The following is a 24,129-nucleotide window of genomic DNA, read 5'->3' as shown; positions in this document are numbered from 1 at the left end:
TTTTCAGGATGTTTTAGGTTCCTACCAACACTTCAAGTTTTCAAATGAACCTTTGTTTGTCATAGTCACAAAGTCAATAGAGTCAAACTATAAGAGCTGGTCTCTGTTTTAAACACAAGGCTGACTGGTGCGCTGATGTCACACAATCCAGTGCATCTGGCGCAAGTAAGATTAAATGCTTAATTTTTTTTTTTTTACATGTAATTAACGTGCTCTAATACAGTGATTTTCAACTTTTGGTTCGCAGAGCCGTTATCAGTGGGTCGTCGGCCTTGCCATCCGCCACACAGCTAGACCACCTTTATATCTTATACACCGGAATTTACGGTATTATTAATTTTACTTGCTAAAGTCATCAGAAAAAAGTTACATTTTAAACATTAAAATCTTTTTGAATTGCACATTTTGTTTGTCTGAGGAGCCGAATCAGAGCAACTCGATCAGCTTGATTTTCTTAAAGATGTTTCTCCTCTCATCAAAGTCCAAGTCCGTCAGGCTGCCCCAGGGCAGCTGTGGCTACAGATGTAGATCACCACTACCAGTGTGTGAATGAATAATGGGTTCACTTCATTCTGAAGCGCTTTGGGTGCCTTGAAAAACACGATAAAAAATGGAATCCATTATTATTATTATTTTAATCTTTCAAATGTTGTTAAGGTAATCATCTTTCGTTCAAAGATTAGCTTGCATTGCTGTAATTTAGCTTATAAATGTCACGATCCTTGAGTTAACCCGTGTGACACTTTCGTTAATTTTTTCCGTTGTGGGCTTTCTTTTGTTTTCCGTGCCCTTAGTTCATTTGCGGATGCCTTAGTTTGACGGAGCATTGTCTTCGTCACTGCTCATTTGTTGGTATCCTGTCGCTGCAGGGCAGCAATAATTAATACATATACATTTTTACCTGCAATCCGGTCTCATCTCTCGCATCAAGGGGTCGCAGCCACAACGCCAACATGCCAAGACGTGACAATTAAATCTGCAAAGAAAGAAATATGATTTGAGCTGTTAAAGAAACACCCTCGGTATGTTGCATAAGTGTACACTAGAATGTGTTCTGGTGACAGTCTATTCAAGAATACTACCAAAACCATGTAAGATACTGTATATGGGTGCCGTAGAAGTCCATTTTGTTAAAGTTTTCACAAATGAATGCATCCCAACATACTGGTACTATTTGTACTGTTTCCAGGTGCAAGTTAGTAGCGTTGTACATCCATGTCACAAGGATACCTTATAAATACTTTTCACAGGAAATGTTTGTATGAACAACCCCTGACTCCTGTCAGCTCTAGGGTTCTTTGTTTTTTTTAAAACTTCTTGTCACTTGGATGGTGGTTGTTTACTTCGAGAGGTGCGCGGATGCTGGCATAATAGCAAACTAAACAGCTTTCTCCCAAGATTCAGTTCCTTTCATTGACATTAGTTTATTACAGTACATTTCAGCATAAAGTCCCAAAATCATTGTCCCTTCAGATTTACCAGTGCACTCATTACATCTCATCTCATTTCACATCATTTTCACCTACCGTTCCACAGTTCACTCTATGTATGTGAATATAACACTCACAGATTAACACACAACCTGTGCAATACAAAATATATCTTAACTTTTGGCAATTGGGAGTTTTTTTAATGCAATAATTTAATTACAATAACGTAAATCCAGCGGAATGCGTAACATGAATACAACTGCATTGCATTTATTCATGTGCTTTGAGTGCATTGTGATGTTTTCAAATAAAGGGGAGGGTGGGGGGGGTGAACGACCTAACGGACATTTCCTTTTTGGGCCACACATCTGCTGGCTTTCTGTGTTGTAAACAACAATGAAGTGTGGTTTTTTTTTTTGAAAAATAACACGCAGTGTTGGTGGCCAACGAGTGCCGCCCATCATTTGTAGTCTGGGTCGGTTGTTGCTTTTGAATCCCTCCTTTTTCCCCACCTCCTCAAAGCGATTGGCTGTCACAGGAGCGCAGACAATGTTTTAATGCAGCGTGTTCGTGCACAGAGTTCATTCTGTACAAGGAAGCGCTCTTCTACTCAGGACCCGTCCAAATGTGCACAACACTTTGTAAGAGCTTGCTTTTGACAGCCAAAAAACTCACCGTTTATAACGGAGCTGCACAGAGTTGATCGAGAATGCAGACGCACTGTTGCCTCTCCTCTCCTCCGTGGCACTTTGGATAAGGACGCCGGCAAGGACACCACGCCACTGCTGCTGATTCGAACGGGATAGAACCCACTGACCGGTCGCTCTTTTTAAACGGCCACTTTGGATCTTCTTACCTTGTCACGCATCTGGATGTTTCGCTTTGCTTGAACAAGGGTGACTCACTGCAAGCAGAAGGCGAGCCTCTGCATCCTAATCACACAGTGGAGAGGACTTCAGCTCATTGACATTACAGTCAGACTTTTCTGGAGCCTTTTTATTTATTTATGTATTTCCACTGCGCTGCATTGTAGCCTGCAAAGAAAAGGGATACACATTTTACGTTTTTAAATTCACCAGAACCCCATTTGGAACTATTTTATGGACTAGTATGTCATCTGTATAGGTAAGTTCACTTTTGTTATTATTATCTCCTGTTTGTTTTCTTTAGCTTTACAATTAATTTCAAAGGGAGCACTGAGGATGCAACAGCTTTTATAGTTGAGTCTTGCAGGGAAAGACACAGAGAGCACCAGTGGAGAGAATTATATGGCTCTGCTGTGATGTTGGCAGCTCATTTGTGAGTTTTTCAAAGGTTCATTTTAAATATCCGGATTATGCGGATTGGTTAATGCGTGTAAGAGGCTCATTTCATAGCACTTATTCAAAGGGTGTCTCAATAGCCCATTTCCTGTTGTATGCCTGCAGTGTTGCCTTGGCATTAAAGTTAGACAGTGAATGGACAGAGACTGGACCATTCATTATCAACCTCTGATTTGCATATGACAGAAGCATATTTAGAAATTATATATTTGTCATGATGCAAATGGTAAATACGATAGAAGGAGAATCATTATTTGCCAATGCACTGTGTTGTATCTTCACAATGTTAACTTAATTGACGACAAGCTCCTCCATAATTGTTGAGATGAATTTCACATGAGCCGTATTGCAATTTTGGCTCAGTGGTGGATCTTATTTGTTCCTGGTAGAATTTTGGTCTGTTGTCGTGATTAGGCAACAATATGACAAACACATAATGTATATATTTTTGTGCTTTTTTCTAGGTGGTATCAATTTGCATTCACAATGACTATTCAGTTTGGAGAGTGGATCACGATTATTGCTCAGATGACTTTGAGTGCGCCGCTGAATATAAATTAGGTGTTCAGCACCACCGATTGCTGGGAGAGGCAGTGGGGGAGTGCGACAGATAAAATACAATCCACTAAGGCAAATGTCAAGACCTCACATGATGAACAGGACTCTTTTTTTTTAATCCTAAGTAATAATACCCAGTTGTCAGAAAATATCAACAGGTCAAAGGCAACACAGCGACTAGACAACTTGTAGCCACTTTTAAAGAGAGGGGATGTATCTGTCTATTTTCTTTTTCCTCCTCTTATGGGCTCAAGCCCTGACATTGAAAAACTTGAATTACTCTGTCCCGGAGGAGCAAGGACCGGGGACAGTAATTGGAAACATCGCCAAAGATGCCAGACTTGGCTTGGAACAGATTGGGCAGGGAGGGCAGGGGAAGAAAGCCAACTTCAGAGTGCTGGAAAATTCAGCACCGCATCTCATTGACGTGGACCCCCAGAGTGGACTGCTCTATACAAAGCAACGCATTGACAGAGAAACATTGTGTAAGAGAAACCCCAAGTGCCAGCTCTCTATGGAGGTGTTTGCCAATGACAAGGAGATCTGCATGATTAAAATAGACATCCAAGACATTAATGACAACTCACCTAGTTTCCCATCAGATCAGATTGATATTGACATATCTGAAAATGCAGTTCCAGGGACCCGTTTTCCCTTGACCAGCGCACATGATCCGGATGCAGGGGAAAATGGTCTGAAAACTTATCAGATAACACGTGACGACTACAATCTCTTTTCCTTGGAGGTAAAATCACGTGGGGATGGATCCAAGTTCCCAGAACTGGTTATTCAAAGGCCGCTTGACCGGGAAGAAAGAAACCATCACACCCTTATTTTGTCAGCTACTGATGGCGGGGAATATCCAAGGTCTGGTACCATGCAGATAAATGTTAAAGTTATTGATTCAAATGACAACAGCCCTGTGTTTGACCAGCCCTCCTATGTTGTTGAAATTCCTGAAAATTCACCTCCTGGTAAAGTGTTGATCGATTTAAATGCCACTGATCCTGATGAGGGCAACAATGGACAAGTAGTCTATTCTTTTAGTGGCTATGCCCCAGAGAGAATCCGGGAGCTGTTCTCCATAGATTCCAGAACAGGGGTCATAAAGATTCAGGGTGAAATTGACTACGAAGAGAGCCCAGTTATTGAGATTGACGTACAGGCAAAAGACCTCGGCCCCAATCCGATCCCAGGCCATTGTAAAGTCACCGTTAAAGTGCTTGACAGGAATGATAACTGGCCTTCTATTGGCTTTGTGTCCGTAAGACAGGGAGCTATCAGCGAGGCAGCACCCCCAGGCACTGTTATTGCGCTGGTTCGTGTCACAGACAAGGATTCCGGCAGGAACGGGCAACTTCAATGCAGAGTACTGGGTAATGTCCCTTTTAAACTAGAAGAGAACTATGATAACTTCTACACAGTAGTGACTGACAGACCATTGGACAGAGAGGCACAAGATGAGTACAATGTCACCATTGTGGCAAAAGACAATGGCATTCCCCCTCTAAACTCCACAAAATCCTTCACCGTAAAGATTCTGGATGAGAATGACAATGTCCCCCGCTTTACAAAGTCAGTTTACCTTCTGCAGATACCAGAGAACAACATCCCGGGAGAATTCCTGGGTTCAGTCCTTGCTCATGACCCAGATCTTGGACAGAATGGTACTGTGTACTACAGCATTATTAACTCCAATGTGAGTGGGGGTGATGTCAACACGTATGTAAATGTGAATGCTGCCAATGGAGCCATATACGCAGTCAGATCGTTCAACTATGAGCAAATTAAATATTTTGATTTCAAGGTTCTTGCTCGAGATGCTGGATCACCACACCTGGAGAGCAATGCAACAGTGCGCATCAGTGTTCTGGATGTTAATGATAACATACCTGTCATTGTTCTACCCCTTCTACAAAATGACACAGCTGAAATCCATGTGCCGCGAAATGTTGGTGTTGGCTACATTGTCACCACAGTGAGAGCAGTTGACAATGACTATGGTGAGAGCGGGAGGCTCACCTACGAGATCTCTGATGGGAATGAGGAACATCTTTTTGATATAGATCCAGTGACTGGTGAGGTGAGAACAGCCCATCCTTTCTGGGACAGTGTTAGTCCCACTGTCGAGCTGATCATCCACGTTTCAGACCACGGCAAGCCAACCCTCACTGCTGCCGCTAGGCTTATCGTCAAAGCCTCCAATGGACATCCTGCTGATGGACTGCTGCATATAGACGACAATCAGAACTGGGACATGTCCCTGCCTCTCATTGTGACTCTGAGTATAATCTCAATCATGCTTCTGGCTGCTATGGTCACCATAGCAGTCAAGTGCAAGAGAGAAAACAAGGAGATACGAACCTATAATTGTCGAATCGCAGAATACTCACATCCTCAGCTGGGGAAAGGAAAGAAAAAGAAGATTAACAAGAACGACATCATGCTGGTGCAGAGCGAGGTGGAGGAGCGGGATGCCATGAATGTGATGAATGTGGTAAGCAGTCCTTCCTTGGCCACCTCTCCCATGTACTTTGACTACCAGACACGCCTGCCACTCAGCTCACCAAGATCAGAGGTCATGTACCTTAAGCCCACTGCCAATAACCTCAGCGTGCCCCAAGGCCACGTGGGATGCCACACCAGCTTCACAGGCCCAGTCACCAGCACTACAGACACACCTACTAACCGCATGTCCATCATACAGGTAAGGGGAATTGCCCTACTCTCCTACACTGTTATGCGCACTCCCATGTGAGAACCTTCATGAGGTATCCACGTCCAATGTCTACATTATTTGCCTTGTAAAATGAAAGAGACAAAGGGCAGGGAGAGACGGAGAGGCGCTGGAGCACAGAGAGAAAAGAAGGAAGGGAGTAGAGAGCATTAGAAGGATTAAATATTCGTGTGCCCTCTTAGAGCTGGTCTAGTGACATCCACACAAATTATTTGCATTTGAAATGTGTCACAGCTGGCTTCTAAAAGCAGTTGTTTATCAATAATCAATCAATTCCTGGAATCTGCATTGCTGTGAAGTAAGCACAATAACTCACGGCCCAGTTGTAAGTAGGTGTTTGTATTTTTTTTTTTAATGTCAAGTAGTAAACTTGCTCATAACTATAATTCAGTTATAATTAGAGCCCGATTGATATATTGCTGAACATGACATATCACCGATTAATCAATATTGGTGAAAATGCAGCAGATATATAACTTTTTTTTGCTGCGCCGCAATTCAGTTGCTCCCTCCCTATGTCTCTCTGCTGCTCCCTGCGTGAGTACCTGGCCCCTCCCCCTCACATACAGAGCAGCGTTCTCCCTGCTGCCGCTCTCTCACTCAGTCTGCAGTAGGGAGAGACTGAAATGCAAAAAGAAACTGCATTATTTTACACCATGGTAAGCTGTGACAAAAACAATATAACGCTACACTTCATTGCCACGCTGTCATGGCCCGTCAAGGATAACATTCTAGTTTTCACGCAAGTTTCAGAGAGCATATTACAGTGCTTTAACATCAAATAAGTATCATCTCCGTGAGATAAACATAGATGCAGCTTTTAATTCATCTACCCACCATTATCTAAGACTATTATACATTTTAAAGCGAAACAAAGATATATGCACATATACACAGCGTCCCATTTCACTTTATACTTCCATGCAGGATTTTCAGGTGCTCATACATTCACAAGTTAATGTCTTCATGCAAATCATTTTGAAAATGTTCCAAGTAGTTATCATTTGATATATTGCATGTTTTGAAAGCAACTACATTGTTACATAAAATGTAGTTTAGTCCCTTGTATTAAGTCTAGTCATGTGATGCATGTTTTGATTATTTCTTATTTTGTTTGCAGTCAACATTTTTTTTTTCACTTTTTAATGTTTGCGTCAGCATTTGTTTTTCAGCTGTTTGCAAATACTCAGTGGCTGCAGATGGAACTTTACAATAGCTAGTAAATATGACTAATTGATTTTGGTAAAATGTTTTTGTGAATATCCCCCCATCCATTTTCTATGCGTGTAGCCTTTTATAAACACATCATGTATTAGTTGAAAAACACCTGACATTAGCCCATGTATTATCACTTTCAGCACAATGCAGCCACTTGTTTTTATTTTAAAATGCTCAACTATAGTATCAAATTCTAGGCTAATGAGCAAAATGCGCTAACACTAGAAGTCCCACAACCCAGCCGTTTGGCTTTTCTAACTTTCATGCCCAAAGGACAGCCAAGTGGCATCCTAATATATTCACAGAATCAGTCATTATCTGTGAACCGCAAATCTGGCACATCAGATTTACAAAACAAAGGTGGGTAACTGTAGGCCATTAAGTTATACATTTTAAACCACAGAGCCTTTCGGCTGTCGTATGGTCATGGGAGCAGGCGTAAGAAAACCCTGTGGCTTCTAAATGTATATATTTACATTAGACAGGCAGAGGGGAAGAGTAAGGTGTGGAGGTGTTACATTAGATGCAAAATGTGCGGTGTGCAACTTGGCCAGGGCTCCAGCACCAGCAAATCAAAGAACACTACACATTTGTGGCAACACCTAAAAGTAAATCACAAAGAGGCATGTCCTTAAGTTGATAGTCTTACTAATTCAACTTCCTTATTTTAATTTGGTAGTCTTCTCCTTCTTTGCGTTGAATCGTATTTGGGGTATTATAAGAATTTATGTTCATGTACAGTAGCCTATATATCCCGTGTAGATGGATGCTCTTTTTTTTCATATATTGGCTGATACTGTATATCGGTTATCCGACGATATATGGGATATCGGCTTTTTTTCAGCACATCGCCATTGGCCCCAAAAATCCCATATCGGTCAGATTTATGATATATTCCAATAAAACAAATTAGGGCTGGGAATCTCAGGGTACCTAATGATACGATACGATTTGCGATACATGGCTCACGATAACGATGAAAGCTCAATACTGTGATAGAGTGGAACAAAACAAAAAACATGAATTTCATAGTTGCAGCCTTCAGCTGGGATAGGCTCCAGTTTACCCGTGACTCTAATGAGGACAAGTGGTATAGAAAATTAATGGATATTTTCCAGCATATTTGAACCAGAATAGAACCAGCAATGGTGCAAAACCATTGAGGCTGTTTTAGTGCAACATAACTGTTTTTTATTTTAGGTGTCTGACAAACAGTGACACTTTTTAAAAGTCATTCTAACTAACTCATAGACAAAATCCATAATGTAGACGCATAACAAAAATTTTAAATTAGTGTAGTAGTAGTAGTAATGTAATCACCTGACGTAGCACGAGCGGGATAGGGATGTCTCCATCCGATTGGAATCGCCTGCCGATCCGCTGTATTTTAAAGATCGGATAATATCCGCTTCCGCCACGAGATTGGGCCGATCTGGTTGCCGTATGCTAGGTGCGGTAATGCGCCCCAAAACTGGGTGCCACTCAACTCCCGCCACCTGCAAGAAGAAGAAAACACAACACCACCATGTAGACATGTTCGCGGTGTACCGTGGTGAAGTTAGTTTCACGTTGGATGTCGAATGTTTGACTGTCGGATATTTTCACCACACCCCTAAAATATATGCAAAGTAGTACAGTTGTTCCTCGCTACATCGTGGTTCGAACATCGCTCCCACATCACCTCACTTAGGTAATACGAGTATAAACGCGTCTATAGGCGTTTTATTTAATGCGTACAGGGCTCTAATGTTAAAAAATGTTTTTAGAAGGTCATAAACTATGCTCTAACTACTTTGCTAAAATTCAGTTATTGTGGTCTGGTCTGGAACCACGTAACTGCGATAAATGACGGATGACTGTAAATTTGAAACGAATACATTGTCATCCTAAAAGCTTCCATTACATGCCGTTAGACATTATGACCGAGACTTGTTTTTACTCTTTTTAAAGCAATTTCCATTCATCAAAGTAGTACAGACTTGTTTTTTAATTCTACCCATTTTAATTCCAAGAGATTAGCAGATTGAAGGTATTTTTACAGCTATTTAAGCATCTTTGTGAAGAGTACTTGGGTATATACGTCTCTAATGTGATAACTTCTCTGTGTCTTTAGCCTTAAGCTCATTAAAGGTCTGTTGTGCCAGACTAGGATTAAGGACTGCAGCAGTACATAATTGTAGGACAATGGTCAGTTGAAGCCGATCAAGTCCTTCTGATGTTTCCGTTCTTCTTGTCTGATATTGTCATTTTTTTATGTTGTTGACATGGACAGTTCCTGTTTGTTTTTTGTTTTTGTTTTTTACCAGTTTTACGGAATAGAAACTTGAGATGTACCCTACAGTATTACTGTTCTGTTTGTTCAGATTTTCTCCAAGTTAGCCCAAGTTGATAATTGTATCCTTTGGTATTATGTCCAGTTAACCATGACTGTTTGTCTCTGCCATTTGTACCCCCTTTTTGAGGTGGACATTCATGTGACGATGAATATGATCAGATGTGACGCATTCCCACCAGGGAGGAAAGCCACTGTCTGTAGTTCTCATTCTCAACCGTGCTTCTATTATGAGCCAGCTGCAAAGGGCAAAGGCTAGCACAAAGAGCGTTAGGACTTCTTAATCAGAGGGGCAGGATAATTGCTGGTTCATTTTGCATGCTGTTTCTTTGCTAATATAGTGATGATGAATTACGCGGCATGAGACTTCCGCACACGCATTGTGTGCGCTCTCTTTTCTGTACCGTCTTTCCGACTGTCAAAGGAAAAACTAGCAGGGGCAGCAACAAGGCACTCCTTAGTGTCTTGTTTTAAGTGGGTCCCATGGAAGTGTGAGGCATGTAGGGTGCTCTATTGTATTATTCAACAGAAACCAATGTAGAGGGAGATGTCTTGAGGCATTACGTTTCTTCAGAAGCTGTACAGAAGCATATCATTTTCCATTCCACCCTGCCACTGCTCTCTTTTTATGTGGACAGTAAGTAACCCGAGTCACAGGAAAGTGGCTATGGGGAAAGATGTCAGGAAACAAAGACAAAATTCCCTGTCCATCGATCCAAAGACTCCTCAGCCCATCTGTCACTACAGTCGTCTAGTGAAGGAGAGACTAAATAGGAAAAACAAATAAAGAGATAGAGCTGGTGATATGCTCTTCCACTCCATCAGCTTCACAAGGGCACCTTAGTATGGCTGCTTTCACATGCACCTGCATGGCTACTATCAGCATGTAAGTTTGCAAAGCTCTCTTCACACTGCTCTCGGCCCTCCTAATGATGCTTTATAGTAGCGTATTGGCATACAGGGACAGCTCGGTCTACTGCTGAGTGAGAGGAATAACATGAACATATCAGCAGAGCTCGGCTGGCCTTATCATTGTCACCACTGTGCCAGCAACCAGCCCAGTGGAGAGCTTCATTTTATTTGCAAGGGGAATTCCTGGGATAAGGAGATGGATGATACGTAATGACGCTTAATTCTGCTTAAGGCATTGAAGGGAATTACTTACTGGAGAATGAAGGTTAAACCCAATCTGTTGAAAAATTCCTCAATGCTCAGAAGGATTTTTGTGTCCTCTGTCCGGTACGATACCGTTTTAAAATTGTGTTGCACATTAAGTTTCTGCACGTGCTGTCTCTTTAAGAAAGTTGCCCTCACTGTCACCAAAAATCTTCAGTAGTTTCTTTTAAGTGACCAGCAATTTAGTTGTTTCAATACATTCTAACGAACTATACGTGAATCTGAAATGTGCCCTGTTAATGGGGTGCAGGGGATATGGAAGCCAAGTGGGAGACGGTGACAGCTGCCACTTAAAGGCACTAAATGCTGCCTTTAGGTGGCAGCATTCTGCCTTCAGTTGAAGAGAGGGTGTCAAGGATAAAGGGGTGTTTCATCATTTGTCATTGCTGCTTAGCAAACGCCTATTTTAGTTTTAAATATACCTAACAGTCATGCCGCTATTCAAGTAAATCATCAGTTAACATGAATCCAGGATGTTTCACTCCATCTAATTGAAACGACTGTGTACAGTTACAGTATATCAATCTTTTTTTTTTTTCCAAATAAGTGGCAGTGATGTGGTGCCTTTAAAGAAATCTTTAAAAGAAAATGCCATCAAGAGGTGAGGATATAATCATTTGAGCAGTGTGAATTTGCGATATTATTTGCTTCCTCCTTGATCTGTTCAAGTTGCACATATGCATACCAACTAGGTATATAGCTGGAGCGGATGTTTAAAATGACTTCTTCCAGGAATGGTCTCAGTCTGCATAATTCAGGCAGATTTATGTGTGTGGGCGGGTGGGTGTAATTTCATTGTGTATTCCAAGCATAGGATTTAGTCTTTTCGAGCCAGAGCCTCTTCTCTTTTATGAGCGTGACAATCTTGCATTTGTCCGAACCTTGAAACACCCTTCCTCCGAGATAGGCACACACACTCAAGCACGCAAACACACTGATGCCCATAACTGGGCTGTCTGTGTCTTATCACATCCTCTGCCGTATATTATATTGAAATTGCTCCCACACTTGAGAGACCACTGAGGCAATGGATTAGAAAAACACTCTTTATTTAATTTCTCTTTTCCCCTTCATCTTAAGATAGCCGCTCTCTTCCGGAGCCTTCTGTGGGATTGGATGTGATGGGATGGAAGAGGGGGTTGTACCTGGCAAAGCTAAGCCCATTTTTAGAACAGACACAGCAACTATTTCAAAGTTACTTGTGTACTCCCACTGTTGAGCTGTTCGTAACTACAACGCCAATGTGCTTGTTTTCACTGGTTGTCTCCTGCCATTGGCTGGCGAACAGGCCAGGGTGTAAACCGCCTCTCGCCCAAAGTCAGCTGGAATAGGCTTCAGCATACCCATGACCCTAATGAGGACAAGCGGCATAGAAAATAAATGAATGAATGTCTCCTTGTTTATTCTCACAATTCCCAAAATTACTAGCCTCTGTATAGTACCTGTATAGTAATTCTATGTCTGAATTTGTACAACTTTATTCATTAATTTATTTATTTTCTTGTCTTGATGTTCAGCAAGTCTTCAGGATAGATCTAACATACATTTCAGTGAGTACTGCTGAATGTTTCTTTAGGGACAAGATGAAAAATTACCTCATTGCTAATACAACAAAACAGCATAATTTCTTCAGTTCATGTTATGTTTATTATGTGTCATTACGGGCATTTTTTTCTGTCACTGTACCACAGGAGCTTGTTTCAGAGCATAATAGGCGTCTGTAACAGCAGCATAATTCACAGCACAAAACAGCAGAGCTCTATATTTACATCGTCCTTCATTAATAAATCATGGCGTTTAACAAATCAGGGGAAGGCAGTGGATGTCAGGATAAACATTGGAAGTCTCTGACTAAATATTTGTGAAAATGCAGAAGGCAACAAAAGACGGGAGCAGTATGAAACAACACACACTTAAAGAAACAACACCGGTGCCCATCTTACCCAGAGAACAACTGTGAGATCACATAGCTTTAGAATTCATCCAAACCCACTCTTGTAATGTTTGTTTTTTTGTTTTACCTTCATGAAAAACAAGTTAAACTTGAATAATTGTACATCTTACATATTCCCAAAAAAGTAGTGATTATGTCTGCAAGTGGACCGGGTTTTTAAGATACATATTGTTTTGTACTCTTCACACATTTTGAAGCTTCGCTGCTTTCCACGTACGCATGGTGGTGCATTTCGCTGTTTTCAGCTTTCAGTTCAATCTGTGAAACCTGAATAATGCTCTTGTGTTGAGGCGCCTGCAGACTCACTTGCGTTGCGTGATGTGCACCTCCCAAAAAAACCTAATCTCGTGGACCGCAAAAGGCTGTGGTTGGTTGACTTGTGCTACATTTCCTGTGTGTATACGACTCGTTCAGAGTGTGTACAGCCCATCTCCGCGGATGCTGGATCAACATTTTCACTAAAAATGAATGTTGTAAGGCAGGGGGCCCTCGGCACATTCTAAGAACAGAATTAAACAAGAAAAATAAAAAATGGGGAAAAAGTTACATATAACAAATCAAAGAATAAAGTTGCAATTTTGGGAAAATTTAGGTTGGGGAAAAAGTTATAATATTAATACAATAAAGTCAAAATATTATAAGAATAAAGTCATAATATTACAAGAAAAAAGTAAAAATATTTCTAAAAATTTTGAAAATGTAGCAAAAAAGTATCATTTAAACAGAAAAAGTTAACACTAATAATACGCTTTGTCATCAATAACAAAGCTGATATTCAGCGTGTTTTTTTTCCCCCTTCAAAATATAAAAACCATCTCTGTATATCTACATGGGTTGGTTTAAAAATGTCCCTGACAAGCCAAATACGAGAGTTGTGGGTCGTCACTGAGTTGACGTTACAGCACATGCTCAAACCTCATAAGAACAGTGCAAAGAGCAGTAAAAGCAATGGTGTCCAAAGGGTGACCCAGGGGCCATTTGCACCCTGTGGCGCATTATAGAAAAATATTGACTTTTGAATGTCATTTTGATAATAATAGTAACACATACATGTATATCACCTATTTTAAAGCCTTTTTACAAAATTTCATATATATATATATATTATTTCCCCCAGGAGCGGGGGGACTACTATAATAACATTTCTTCAAGGTTGGCAGGTCTGAAAATGGTGGGAATTTTTTTAAATATTCTTGCTAATCTCAAGTCACAAAATGAGTAAATTAAACATAACATAATACCATGTGGATTGCAGATGCAGTGGTGGACAATGTTTGCTATTATAAAACTTTGGGGGGATAAAACAAACACATTTTCAGTCACCCAAAAGGCAGCAACTTCAGTGAATCCCGAGGTTGTATGTCCCTTTATCTTCCGTTATGAGATTGCTTTGTAAAATGACGTCTTCCGACTGCCATTGATTAGTTTTGTAATTCCATTAAAATGAAAGACCTCCTGATCTGGCAAAGGGTGGAAACAAAGGCATTTTGTGTCCTACAATTGTCAAGAAACACACAGGATATGAGAACACAAGTTGGCCTCTGTGTTAGTCAGACAGGCCGGACACATTAAAGCAATTAGCTTGGTTCAAAGGGAAGCAGCCTATTGGAGATGACATGGCCATGATACTAACTGCATTGGCAGTGCATCAGTGGTGGAGGGGAAGTGGATATTCAGGGCTGTGCTGCCTAAATTATTGACACCAGAGCTTCTATTCAAAGTCATCATCAATGATATTGGGTCATTTTTAATTGGCTTCTGAAGTGTGATTTAGAAATGTTTCTTTTCCCACATAGTTGCACATCGTGCCATTTCTGTTTGCCGTGGTGTTCTTTAAAGACATTACTTGTTTTTGTGACCCGTCAACTTGCTCCTTTTTCTGCTGCCTTGCAAGCGCACTCCTACACCTGATGTGTCTGTGTACTTTGTACCTGCTGATCTTTCACTGTGTTTTCTTATTTAATACAAACACCCCCCAGCCCCTTCTATTTCTGCTATTTCATACAAAAAGTACAAGATTGTGACGAAATGAAATCCGTTCATGTCCCCAGTAGACCTGAGGCATTTACAGCTGGCATTTTGCTCGAATAAGTCAGCCAAGAAGTCAATAGCACCAACAAAGGTCACATAAATCAAGAGAACAAAATATAACATTCACTGCGCAAGAATCTTGAAATGTGCTGCCATGTGCAGGAGTGTCGACATGCAACCGCATACACATGCACGCATGCTATCACTCACTATCCTTTGAAGGGCCTGTCTCGCGGGTCTTGCGATCGGAATGAACTTCCCAGTAGGAACCTGAGGATTCTTAGATCCCTCTCCAGCAGGGTGCTGGTGGTGCACAATTACACTGTAGCTTGGTATAGACGGGCTAAACTTGCGGTAATTGTGCAATGAGGTGTACAGCACACAGAAGGCCAAAATAAGCATACACGTGTGGTGATGTATTCTTTGAACTGGCAGCAGGGCGGTGAGTTGTAAATCAAACACTTTCAAAGTCAAACAAAGTGGATCTCACTCTGCAGTGCTTTGGCGTCGGTCCAACGTGAAAGAGCTTCAGTGTGCCCTCTAGACATGTGCTACCGAAACAACATGCAGCTCGAAGAAGAAGGAATTATGTGGATCTCTTCTCACTTTCTCTCTCATTAGTTTAAAGGAAGTGATTTATCGCTCTTCCACTCTATCTCTCCTTCCTTGTCCTTGTGTTTTACTGCTAAGCACTTCTTCAGCTTCGTCAGTAATGTAATTAATTGATCGGATGGATATACCATGAAAACCATCCCCATTTGCTCTAATTTCAGCTAAGTACACGTCAAAACAAACGGCTGTTAAACAGACGTTTTCGCCCTCATAAAACCACCAGACTCAACTATATTCGACCAATGTTGCAATTAACTGCCATTTGAATAGTATTTGAATCTTGCCAATGTATTTTTCCTTGTTTGTCTATGTCGGTATGCGTGTCTGTGGGGGTATAGAAGCAAGGCCGTTGTTTTCTCTTACATTTGGAGCCCTGTTTGAAATCGGACTCCCGCATCTAAACCCCTGTCTCTGTCCGAAGGGAACTGACAGCCACCATGCTTTGCGGTGACTGTTTTTTGTTTGTGGCAACAAAGGCGGCTGAGTCGGCATTCCAAGATGTTATTGCCAAAAGAAAAGGCCATGGAAGTGTGGTGGCCTTGCAGAATTTGTCGTCTAACATTTTTTTTGGCTTCTCTTCAGGGTTGGAGCAATGATGGCGAGTGCTAATGGTGTATGAAAATGCTATATATGTCTCATTGTTTTCTATTGTATTATACGGATGCGCTCAATTGGTCCCACCCTGGGTTTATGTCTTAGAGAGAAATCTTTTAGGGGCTTTTAACATTGCGATCGATTTCTCATATGGTATTTTTTGTATTGATTTTTTTATGTGTTTTGTAGTGAAATACAACATTTTATTACATATTGCTCACAGCAAAAAAAAAAAAAAAAAAATCTGTCATTTCCCACCTCTTGCCGACCCTTTCCCTTTTCCCTTTCTCTCCCCATGTGCTTGCCATTGCTGATAAGCGTTGCAATTGCTCATGTTAGTGACGACCGGAGCCAAATTCATAATGATGAGATTATCTTGTCAACAGTACAGTGTGTATATGTCTACCGTATTGATCTCTGCACACAGTTTTAATGAATAAAGTACTATGGTGGAAGCTCTGACTCAGTGATAACTCTGAGCACATCTTGCTATTTATACTGTACATTCTCAACACTGCAATGATGACTGGAAGTGTGTTGTGTGTCTATCTCTTTTTTCTTTCTCCTCGCTGGGACTCTCCTTCCCTTCCTTTACAGATTAGTGGGCTAAAACTGCTCCTTCACACATTGTTGGAAATGTGTCACACTGACATCTTCAGTCTGTGTACTCCCAGGTGGAGAGACATGGGTGCTAGCGTGTGAGTGCAGAGTGGGACACAATTACGAGACAGGCAGCCCAGGCCTGTGTGTCTTTAAATGACAAATGAGGTTTGAGGGCAGGATATTTGTGAATTTCAAGAGCAGGTCACCAGGCTTTAGAGCCCGAGATTATCTATGATTGTTTCTTCTGTGGGCTTGCCGATTAATGTTAAAGCTGCTCTGACAGATTCTTAATGCACCATAGACACACTTAAAAGAGTCAGGGAGGAATGTGCCATCTTACAGTTGGACAACAAAGCATTACCCCTTGAACCTTCTCTGAGAGAGTAGAAGGGAACTGCCACCCTGTAGTACTTCATTTCCCATTCGTGGAGATGCCTCATCACCGCTGACCCAATACAAATACACTGGAAAGGTCACCTTGCACTGAAACAAGACATTCGGTGGATATGTGTTTGGTTATGGAGGGGGAGAAATAAGAACCCAGGTGGATGGTGCATGTGCGTATAAGCTTATGTGCATGTATTCATATTAAACATGTGTGCACGCATTGTGTGGTCATAACTGTATCTGGCCTTGGCTGAGGGCTTTGGGGAGATAGAAAAAAAATCCTTTCATCGCAGAATGGCTCCTACCATCATTTCAAAGCGAATAATTTAGTTCTTTTAATGTTTGTTTTTTTCATCATCTTTCTTTCTTGTTAACATGCAAACTGGTCCATATTTAGTGAACGGTGGATTTTACCACCCTGTTAACAAACTTTGCATTAAAAAAATAAGTCTACATTGGCAAGGTTAGTAATCCTGTGTCAGTTTTAAACTGATTGACATTTTCAAACCAAGGCCTCAAACTGAATACAAATCGCTAATTTGATATGTAAGCTTTAAGTTGAGCAATCTAAGCTCTGACTCCTCAGTAGAGATATGTATGCTAGAGTCATTGTAGGCTCAGTATTTAACTTTACTAAAACAATTCTAAGAAATGCGACTTTTCAACATTATTTGTATGTTTATTCTTTGCTGAATGGTTGCAGTCATTGATGTATGAAGAACTTGATCATTCTGTTCCTTCTAAAGCAGCCTTGGATTTTTTTTGGGCTGAGTTAGCGATGGTTTAATGAGGGCAAAGCAAGGACAGTGCTGACTCAAGACTTAAGTTAACGGCAAAGGTGCACTAAGTATTGATGAGGAAGTAGAGAATGATTAGTAGCCTCCACACCAAGATTGCAAAGTGCACCCGTTACTCCTTTTCTCGACACGTGTAGTTGAATAATTAAGCATCAAGTCAAGTTTTTTTTGTCTTTAAATCATCTTTACTGTTCTCAGTTTGCATACTTGACTTTATAAGAAGCCATTTAACCACTCCCTGCTGTCCAAACCAAACTTGTTGAATATGTCACAAAAGTGCCTTAATGACGAAGTGCAACACCTCCGCTATGTAGTTGAACTGCCAACTGCCAACTGCTATGTTTTGTGTTTTAGTTTGTTTGAGTAAACATCTATGCCAAAAGCTAGATTCATCATTTACTCCCGGGGCAAAACTGACACAGATGTGGATTGTGTTGGTAAGTGTACAAACACCTGCTCTGAGCAGAAATATTTCCTCTGAGCAAAGTTGGCTGTTGTGTTCTTGTCCTCATATTGCTGTTAAACACAATGATGCCAGAAGGTGTGCACATGCAGAACGCATAGAAGGGAACATGTTTGATCACATAAATATGCCTCATTCCTTTTGTCTGACTATGCTCTTGCACGGGTGTAATTATTTTATAATTAAAGGAATAATGGCACATTTCAAACTATATTTGAATGCTTTTTATCTGTAAAATGTTCTTGGAGTGCTATTAAAAAAAAAAAAAAAAGATAAATATATAAATGAGTTGTTATTTTTGACAGCCGATAAAAAACCCTAAAAACAATCAGCATTCTTTGAGGAAAAACAGCTGCTATGATTTACCTGGGCGTGGTATTGATGTGATGAATGTGAGCTGTTAGGATAATCTTGTAAATAATGGTGGCCCACTGAAAGAGATTATTGAGAATGATGCCACAGCAGTAACTTTATCAAAATTGGACAACATGACTTCATTAACAAAGAGCAAACAACAGCATCAAAGGCTTCTCTTGATAGTTAATCTTGTTGTTGTTGATGTGGTTGACTCTCAATACTACTGGTACTGGTACTGGTACTACTACTACTACTACTACTACTACTACTACTACTAGTGTGACGACGACTGATAATAATATGGCAATAATAAACCCTGTGGTAAAATTCAGTTTTACATACGTTCTAATTACAACACAAAATCGAGTGTTTCTGTGCCTTGCTCAGGGGCGCCTCAACAATCCTTTTAAAGGGGACTGCAGTCTTTTCGATAAGCAATCCAGATCGCTATATTATCAGTCCCTCCAGGGTTGCGTCTTTTTTCTGTGATTGTTTCAACCTAAAGTCCCTGATTTTTACGGCAGCTTTTTCAAAAAGGTGGCAAAAGTTGCAATTTTATGAATTTGTTCTTTGGTTCTTCTTTCAAAAGCACGGGATTTCAACAAATCCACCAACATATGCTTTATTTGCACACCACTGTGTGCATAGTTTGGAAAACAAATATTGATGTTTCTCTTGTATTATTACCACACAGAGTAACAAAACCTAACATACAAGTAGATTATAGCAGCAGTAAAAGCATTCTCTGAACCCACTGACAAATTACTGTAGGCCTATTATAAAAACAAACACCATTTCCTTATTGACCACTGCCTGCTCTGTCGTCCATAAGTTGCATTCGTGTTCCAACACTTTGCATGTAGTTTACCCCCGCTTTAGTTGAGAACATTGGGGAACTGTTGAGTGATCTGTAGCCATGATTTTTGTTGGTAAATGATGTCGACATCTCGTTTAAGCAAGGAAGGGAGGACTTGTGTGTGTTGGTCAGTAGCATAGCTACTGTACGTGGTGGAGGCCACCGTTGGTCTCTCTCCGGCCACCTCACTGGCCATGCAGACTTTTCAGGTATCAACTTATTGCCACCCCTATGTGAGTATTGGTCTCACCTCGGCCACCGCAATGAAAAATTTCTGGCTCCGTCAGTGGTGTTGGTAAATGTTTATATACTACATTACCCAGAAGGCATAGCGCTGTAGACTAGAACCGGTACGAGAGTTGTGCCTTCAGAGCAATGAAAGGTTGAGTTAATGTTCCCCGTTCCGGTTAGAGCACCTGTGTCAAATTCGAGGCCCTGGGGCCAGATGTGGCGTGCCTCAAGTCTCAAAGCCCTAAGGTTAGTCTTTGGAAGTCACGATGCTTAATTAGTGTTTAAAACTGTGTTACATGATTTGCACCACCTCCACACTTTTGAAACACAAATTGTGGGCTGTGATAAAATGTGCCTAAATACACATTACAGCAACTGGTGAGCTGACAGTAGTGTAAAGTTACAATAATGAATTCCTTTTGCTTGTTTTCTCCTGCAAGAAAGAAATAGAAAAATGTTAAAATAAAAATATTCATTCAAAAAGAACAGTGAAGACAACAAATGTCTCACAGCAGGAGCTGTGTCTTTTGTGGTTTGAATGTGACAGTGCATTACAGTCTTGAACTGAGAATGTGTTGATCATCTCAGTTGGCAGTGTTGGTTTTTGTCGGGCAGATTAGTATGATTCATTATTTAGCCCTTGAATAAATGCCGTGGAGTTAAAAAAGATTATTCAAATGTGATTTTGTCATTTCTGGTAAACACACTTAAATATACTGAATGCTTATTAAGTCAAGCCTTCTGAGCCATTTTGTTTCATGCAAAATTCAGTTTAGCCCATCATTAGATTTTTCATGGAACATAAAATCGACACATGTGCCTATGTGTGCGTTTCTACTGCATAAGTGGAAGAGAACAATCTAGAGGCAAAGAACAAGTTCAAGGATATGCACTCTCAGGAGGTTTGCATTTCATTATTTCTACGTGAGTTGATTCTCAAGAGAATAATGACAGGCTTTGTTGACCAACTCTCAGGTTCAGTTCTGTTTATCCCTTAAGTGTTTTCTTTTCATATACTTGAAAGATCCTTTAGACTGCAAAATTAAATGACAAACATTATTATGAAGGATGGATGCACTCTACAAAAGCACCTCTCAGGAAAAAAGTTTAATAATGGACTCTTTTGTAGCACTTAAAATCAAACATAGCTATTACTGCCTCTTTTGCTTCAAGATACCTTAAATGTGACCAAAGTAGCAATTTATCATCATAGGAAAAATCAGAATTTTCACCATGAGTATTCCTCAAAGGGACTATTTATGTAGCAGTAAATGTGGCTTGAAGGATATAAGTAAGGCATGTTTTCCATGCCCCTATTAATGCTGGTGCATATGTATACAAAATCATGTAACTATCCACAGGTAGATGCCTGGCTACCCTCATCTTTCAACATATGGGTGGATGATTTGTCAAGTCAGTGTCTGGCAATGTTTTGTAAACTTTCATTTGCATATTGTTTATGTAAATGGTTCATGATCAGCAACAGCCTGGAGCCATTTATACTCCAGTTGTCCCCTCATGTATGTATGAATGTACTTTATTTATCCCACAGTGGGGAAATTAACTTGTTACAGCAGCAAGCAAGCAAGATACGCAAGTAAAGAGTACAGTGTAAAGAATGCATAGTGACTACAACATGGTGCAGGTGGTGCAGGTGTTGTACAGCCTGCCTCCATAACTGCACACTCGACCAAATGCAACCAAAAGAAAAAGTAAGAAGAAGACTAAAATACTATAAAAACACTAAAAGGTGGAAGAAAAGTACAGAGCTGCTGTAACCGGCAGCCACTCACACGGCGCCATTTTGAAAAAAAAAAAAAAATCATCCGTTCTATAGCACACCTGCCAACTTATAAGTGTTTTCCATACACAGGATACGTACTTAAACACGCATGTCGTTGCATTTCGCCGGTTTCAGTTTGATTGTTCAGTCTGCGCGTAGCGTAACATACATCTCCAATAAAATCCTCAAACTGCTACAACGCTGGCCTTTCAGGCTGTAATTAGTCAGCCTGTAGTACATTATTTCCTGCCTGTACAGTGTATGGCTCATTCAGAGCGTGGATCGCCCACCTCCGAGAATGGCTTCTCTTCTGATTTCAGATCTACTGACTGTTGCCACGCATCAATTAATTAGTTGCAAGAACACTCCCCTTCTCTCTTTAATTACTGTCGTTCGATCGTTCATAGCTAAGGCTATGTCCACATAAACATGGGTATTTTCAAAAACACACCACTCCCCCACTCTAGTGTTAAAAAATGTCCATCCACAGAAGTGGAGTTTTAAAAAAAAAAAAAAAAGAGAGAAGCGTCAAAAATCAACCACAGCACATGTATTAGATGTACAATGACATGTACATTATGTTTAAAATCAGCGCACACTTACATGGAGCCCAGGAACTATCATGAATGTTTTTGTTTTTATTCACCCCTGTGTGTTATAAGGCACATGCATGCACATCTAAAGCTGCGCAAAATGGAACTAACACGATAAGTCAATAGCTTCATTTTCTATTGCTACAAAAGGCTTAAAAACACAAGATAATGCTGTACGTTTCTTATGAACAAACCAAAAGGCTCCGTGTCCATAAAAGCAGAATTAGTGCGGTCCAGGGGCCAGTTGCGGATGTGGCTCAGCTGTTTGTTGTTGTTGTTTTTTTTTTTTGGCCTGCTGCACATTGTAGAAATAAAATTTAACCAAAAAAAAAACAGCAAACATGGGGAAAATGCAGAAAAAGGCATAATGTAACAAGAAAAATATGTACCACTTTGTACCACACTCTTTTACAAAATCACAAAAAAATACATAAATGTCACACCCTGGCCCGCTCAATCCTTACATTTTTCAAGTTGGGGGTGGTAATCATAAAATGTCTTCAAGGTTTACAGGTCTGCTATGGTAGACATTATTATATCAACAAGACCATGAAGGCCAGAAAAGGGTACACATCATACCTTTTTATTTGCCACGTAACCAAATATATCATGGATTGTACTCAAGTCATCCCATAGAAGCCCCATGGAATGTCATTGTAGTATTTAATTGGTGGCAATCACAGTATTCTGACTGTTTAATTAAACACAAATCCTTAGGTTTGGAAAACATATCAGTTTAAAGCCGGCTTGTATGATTAAATATTCTGAGGGATTTGCTATGTTTCCATCTGGATTATAAATTTATTTCCATTTACCTTTCATCAGCAACCTGAACGAATTCAGTGTCAGCGTATTGGGCCGGACTTCTATGAGGTTATTTTGGAAGCTAGGCTGACAGTAGACTCGGTTGCCTTTAGGTTCACTTAAGCCTATTGATTGATATGTCTTTTATCTCCCGGAAGATGTATACGACCAGCTAATTAGATTTGATCACTTACAATTGCTCCAAAGTCACCAGGCAATCAATGTAGTCTAATTATTGTCCAATGTCTCCACCCAGTTTTTCAGTAAATGCTTTGGTATCCTCTGACTTTGCTGTTTCTTGCTCATTATTTATTTTTTATTTTGCTTTTTCTCTTCACCACTGTGGTTTACTTTCTGCTAACCTCAATTTCTCTGTGTTTTATCCTTTACCAAGTCTGCCTCATTTGGCTTGTTTGCTTACTTTGACCGTTTTCCAAAAGGAATAAACAACCGTTCCCTTGGTAGAAACATCACAGACACACATACATTTTTGTTTGGCTAAATAACGCAGCTATGGTTTGATTTGGAACCTCTTCCAAATGATCTGTTGTTGGCGGTAAATAACAAACAGACGTATACCCGATAGAATCGAAGTGAAGGTATACTCTTACTTCTGTGAATAAATGACTGCGGTTCAGTTGTGTGAAAGAGAAGCTGCCATTTTCTCTGTTCACACTCCATTCCTCCGATAGCTAAAACACACACACACACACACACACACACACACACACACACACACACACTCCTGTATACACTCAAATAGCTCTGTGAAAATGAACAGAATGCAGCAACAAGGCCTGAGAGTGAAATAACTGTCTGATGTACTTGTCCCATTTGTCTCAATTGGTCCACTGTCTGCTTGGTCAGTCTTAGAGCCTCAATGGGAATAGAGAATGGAGTGCAGCTTTTTACACTTACTAAGCCTCACTGTACTCAGTATCCCTCTGACCTCTGTGCCCTTGCTGCATACACTAGATACCACACACCATTCAAGGCAACACGCTTTTGCAATTCTCAACCATGGCTGCAAACAAACTTAAGCTCTCCTGATACCCATGTGAAGTACAAGAACCCAAGAAACAAGAAGTACGCAGAATCATTTTTGTTTAACTAAATAGGTTTCAGCTTTTTGCAATTTTAAAAAAATGCTATAATGCCATTTAGCAAGACCTAAAACCTTTAAAGTGTACATGTTTATATGTTGCATGGATGCAAGATTTTACACTCAAAGATGCTTAAGACAGAAGACAGAAATTAACCACTTTGTCATTTATTGTGTGATCTTTGCCAA

At 40.4% G+C, this 24,129-nt stretch overlaps 1 protein-coding gene across 2 annotated transcripts in view; it reads left to right on the top strand.

Annotated features, from left to right (window-relative positions):
- The first annotated feature begins 2,003 nt into the window (after positions 1-2,003).
- The window catches only part of pcdh17 (protocadherin 17), a 64,036-nt gene continuing 41,910 nt past the window's right edge, over positions 2,004-24,129 (top strand). Inside the window, exons 1-2 of one of the 2 annotated variants that reach the window (XM_054769715.1) lie at positions 2,004-2,555; positions 3,217-5,807. In XM_054769715.1, the coding sequence (XP_054625690.1) occupies positions 3,522-5,807 (2,286 nt within the window). In that variant the 5' untranslated portion in view covers positions 2,004-2,555; positions 3,217-3,521. Of the gene's footprint in view, positions 2,556-3,216; positions 6,018-24,129 lie in introns of both variants that reach the window. The other variant, XM_054769714.1, reaches the window with a different exon arrangement.

This window comes from Dunckerocampus dactyliophorus, chromosome 3 (genome assembly GCF_027744805.1).
Source record: "Dunckerocampus dactyliophorus isolate RoL2022-P2 chromosome 3, RoL_Ddac_1.1, whole genome shotgun sequence".
NCBI lineage: Eukaryota > Metazoa > Chordata > Actinopteri > Syngnathiformes > Syngnathidae > Dunckerocampus > Dunckerocampus dactyliophorus.
The sequence above is the reverse complement of the archived record's forward strand: the minus strand, read 5'-3'. Positions and strand labels throughout refer to the sequence as shown.